General features: G+C 35.5%; 1 protein-coding gene across 1 annotated transcript in view; it reads left to right on the forward strand.

Moving 5' to 3' along the window:
• The first annotated feature begins 1,607 nt into the window (after positions 1–1,607).
• adad2 (adenosine deaminase domain containing 2) overlaps positions 1,608–4,840 on the forward strand; it is a 13,574-nt gene continuing 10,341 nt past the window's right edge. The window contains exons 1-4 of the mRNA XM_037687311.1: positions 1,608–1,692; positions 2,925–3,084; positions 3,537–3,666; positions 4,074–4,212. Of these exons, the coding sequence (XP_037543239.1) occupies positions 2,930–3,084; positions 3,537–3,666; positions 4,074–4,212 (424 nt within the window). The 5' untranslated portion in view covers positions 1,608–1,692; positions 2,925–2,929. The remainder of the gene's footprint in view (positions 1,693–2,924; positions 3,085–3,536; positions 3,667–4,073; positions 4,213–4,840) is intronic.

A 4,840-nucleotide genomic window follows, 5' to 3' on the forward strand; every position in this document is an offset into this window, starting at 1 on the left:
GGGGGGGGGTTTCACACAGATATAACGTGAACATTTGATGCTATTATTTACTCTCTGTGAAAATGTCCCCATGTACATTTTTTAGATTTTCTGCGTTCGTATATTGGCCTCTCCTTTTCATTCTCCAGTAACTGAATGTCTAAAGTACCGGCAGTTTGTCTTGTGTGTTTCTTTGTTGGCTGTGTTAGCAAAATATCTCATGGACCACGGGACACATTTTAATGACATTCAGAAAGTAATCATCAGAACATCAACTTTGCATGAACTGCCACAGCTAAGCCACCTTTGCAACACTTAAATAAATATAACTGTCAATTCAGCCAATTTTCAGCTAAGATTTGGTGTTTTGGTAGCTGAGAGTCATCCTCACCTTGTACTTTAAGAGCAAATTGATAGAGAAAAATCTGTGCTTTGACATGAACTTTTGGAGTCAACTGTCTGTTAGCAAAATATGTCTTAAACCACTAGATGGATTTTTAAAAAACTCTTAGAAGGTAAATACTGGGATTCACTTTTAGAGTTAATACAATTGAAAATAGCTGCAAAAAAACAGCATTATCCAACACAAAAATGCTGGATTTATTTTGTTTAGTTTTCTATTGAACAGTCCTTCAGCTTATTACAGAATGATTGCTTTGGAAATGAAATTGTGTTGACATCACAAAGCATGGTGCAATCATACATGTCCATATGTGTATGTTTTCACACCAGACTAACACCTTGTGCATAAAGCAAGGCAGATTAGGAAATTTGGATCATCTAACAGTTTAGTTTAGCAATGGGAATAGACATCAAACTAGTCCAGAACCATCTGGTTTAACAGAAACAGCTTGGTTTCTTAATAAATAAATTAAAAGGAGGGCAGCAATGTTCCAAGATGTTGCAGAAACCATGTCCACAAGGGAATAAAAGCATTATGCTTGGGAAAATTCTAAGAATTATAAAGCAAAATCATAAATTAAAAAAATGCAAATACTATCTACATTGTATATCACAATAAAATCCTAAAGTTACACTTATTTAAGATTTAAAAGCACCACGAACCTTAGTGGAAACTATTTATAGTTGGAAAAAAAAAACTCAATTGTGTTTCTGATATTTTAACAGGAACTTATCTATATAATAATAATAATAATCATTTTATTTAAAAAGCGCCTTTCATGACACCCAAGGACACTTAAACACTACTATATGCTCTACTAAACTCTACTATACGCTAGTGGCATATATTGTGTTTTTGGATTTAAAAACTTCATGTTATCAGGAAGTGTATAATTTGAACAGCCATGCTTGGTGTCCTAAATACATTTAAATGTTTCCTTTTTCTGTCGCCTGCCCGTAAAGTCGCCATCTTGTCAGTGTTGCCAAATATTGTATATTTATCGTACACGATAGTTTCAGGGTACATAAGCCCAAATATACGATATTTTAGCACCTCCGTTCACAACACAAAATCTACTTTTTATTCACGTGAATACTCACACATGTTCCGCCCAACCAGACACTATGCTAGGCAACTCATCTCCTTTCTGTTTGGGTCAAAATACGATAATTTTATAGTGGCAGTGTGAAATTTCGTCATTTCCTATCTGGCAACCTGTGATATTGACCTCTACGGATCAAACATTCAGGCAAGAAGACATTTACCACGGCACTGTTTTCCTAGTTACAATCAGCCTTGAATGTGTTAAGGTAAAACTTAAACCTTTTTTTTTTTTAGTTAAAATATTTTAAATACAATATTGTGTCACTCAGACTCTGTACAGAGTTATTATTAAGAAAATAAGACTTTATGCAACAACACGCCAGATATCAAAGCATGCTAATATCAGTTAGCTTATCACAGACAGCAGCTCTGGACATTTTAGCTGCGAAATACCTTCAAATTGTTATTAAATTTAAATAAATATTTATTTTTCACAAAGGAAAAAGGGTAAAACCTGTGAATAGTTTGTTCAATCAATTAACTTTGCTTGGACATAAATGGTAACCAACATTAGCTTTTTTTTTTTACCAACAGATCATTAGCTTGTATGCATACCAATATGCTACTCTATAGTCAAACTAGAATAATTTGCGTTTTTTTTTGTTTCTTCCCACTTGTATAAATATAAATGTTGTTGAAAGTGGTTGATAACTTTGTTTGATTATTTACTTTGTAGTATCATGCATGAATAGGTTGATTTGTTAATTATATTGATTAATTTATTTTTAAATCACATTAAATAGAAAGTACATGAAACACGTGAGTCGCGTCAAATTCTATTAGTTAAAGGTTAAGGCAGCTCCAAAACGACTTGTTTCAGCGAATTAAATGGATTGCACTTATATATCGCCTTTCTATCTAATCAAAACCCTCAAAGTGCTTTACACTCCAATCTGTGTCTTCATTTACCCATTCATACAGCGCTCTACTAGATCTCTACAAAGCTAATTGAGCAAATCATTCTAAAGAGAAGTGCTTTATCACATTCATACACGGATGGGACACACAGTGGAGGCAATGAGGGGTTCAGTGTCTTGCCCAGGGACACTTGGGCATGTGACTGCTGGTGGATTCAAACCCCCAATTCTTGCAGTGGAGGACGACTTCTCTAACCACTCAGCCACAGCCGCCCTATTAAATTAAATTAATTAAATATGGCTTAAGTCTTTCCATGCTTCATTTTGGAAAAATATAGGAAGTCAGTTATCAGCCTTTTAAATGACACTTAAATGTTAACTGTATTTATTAATACATGTGTTTCTGTGTAAAATGTCTGCTGTAAATCAGTCTACATTTTAGTTGAAATAACGTATTTTAAACTTTACTCTTTCAATGTATTTGTGTAAACTGTATCTCTTTTTGTATATATTTACTGTAGCTGTAAAAAGGTTTTAACCAGACTCAACTGTTTTTTTGGTTTTTTTTACACATTGCTTAGCAGGTATGGCAGACCAAGAAGTGTTTAAACACAGTTCAAAAAGGGGGGCTGCTAAATTCCAGTCCCTGAAAAGTGATTGTGAGTCGAGCGCCTGCCTTCATCAACCTGAAGGCCACCTGGCAGGCGATGCAGCAGTCTACGGGAGCCCTGAGGGTGAGAGGTAATGAAAACAATTACATTTTCTGCTGATGGTTACTGTGACTGTCTATATTTGTTTGGCCTTTTTTTTTTAATCCTACCCTCTTCAGAATTGTCAGAAACTGTTCATCCTATTTCCACAGCAGTAAGTATGCCATGCTTCAGCTGCATGAAGTACATACTAGTACAATAAATTGATTTTAAAGATGAAATAAAAGCTGAAGGATCTTCCCACAACATGTAGAGGCACTTGAGGGGAGTTATTCATAATTTTCTTTATTTTAACCCGTGCAACAAGAGCTTAATAACAAAGTACATTAAATACACCTGTTTATTGATCATTTACCTCCAGCATCTGATTTTCTTCTTCTTCATCTTTTTGTTTTGCTTTAGTCGATTAAATTCCATGCAATAGTAATAATGTTTGACTGTGACTTTAAACTACTCTAAATGTCTCTCTTTGGTTCCTCGTAGGGAAGATGCTGATGTTGCTGCAGATGATAGTGCACAAGATGATTTGCTTTTTGAAGCATACATACCACAAAGGGAGACGTCTTCCATCCTTAACCTCAGAGATGAAGCAGATGTGCTGTTGGAGTATGAGGTGAATAAGAAGTAGTTACCAGGGTTTCTCAGAACAACTGCTGTCTTGTATTTAATGTGTTTTCTTATAGTTTTAATATTTTTCTCTACACGGTTCTTTTCTTCTGGTTTAGGTACAAGCTGTTCCAAATGATGGAAACGGACATTATTTCTAAAACTGTGCTAAAAAGGTTTACATCAAAGAGAAAACTTGACCATCACAAACATAGTATTGTTTAGCTTGAACAAGCATAACACAGTAAACTATCCAAAAATGCTTTACCTAGTAGACTGTTTTATATATAAAATAAATATAAGACTGTGATAAATAGTCTTGACATAATTAAATTTAGAGAAATGTGCAGGGGTTGATAAAAGAAGTTAAGTCACAGTCCTAGTTTTTATTTCAGTGACTTCTTTTACCCTCAGGATGAAGACTTTGATGGTGATGCAGCTGTCCCCTCTCTTCGTGGGATGTCACCTCCTGAAAGCATACTCTCAGATGAAGAGCTCTCAGTGGACCAGATCAAGGACCTCAACAATCCAGATGAAAGAGTCGAGACTGAAGGTGCAGTACTGGCTGCGTAGAAGTGAAAATAAATCTGTGGTTTCTGTCTGACCTGAAGGAACCGTCCAAATGTTCAGTGTGCCTCTGAATTATCCATAGAAATTTTCAACTAGTCTATAACACCACTGTCTTTCTAGTGTGTGTCTGTCTGTCTTGTTCACTTTTTCTATTTTCTTGTTGTACTAATGAAGTGTTGCTTCCCTGTCTGCTACAATGCCACGGTCCCACTTTGTTCATTTGAAGGCTGTCTCCTCACTTGTTTCAGAAAAATCACTGGTCTTGTCTAGGGATGCACGATATTAGATTTTTGGCTGATATGCCAATATGTTAAAACTTATTTGGCTGATAGTCGATACCAGTACCAATTTTTTTTTTTTTCCCTAGGCCTACTTACAGAAACTACATAGCGTTCTCTGCTATGGAATTAAAATACTACATTATTCTACATGGTCTTTGTCAATTTGGCCTGCTACCAAATGCAGATGACAAAAAGTGCGCTGAAAATGATGTAACACTTCAACTTGGAATATTTTTAATGTCAAATTTATTCATGGCATAGGTAGGCGCGCGTGACTTCATAATGTGCTGGCGCTGCAGGCATCCTTGTCACTGGGTTGTCATACAAAAC

Source organism: Nematolebias whitei, chromosome 14 (genome assembly GCF_014905685.2).
Source record: "Nematolebias whitei isolate Nwh7 chromosome 14, NemWhi1, whole genome shotgun sequence".
NCBI classification, from domain to species: Eukaryota; Metazoa; Chordata; class Actinopteri; order Cyprinodontiformes; family Rivulidae; genus Nematolebias; species Nematolebias whitei.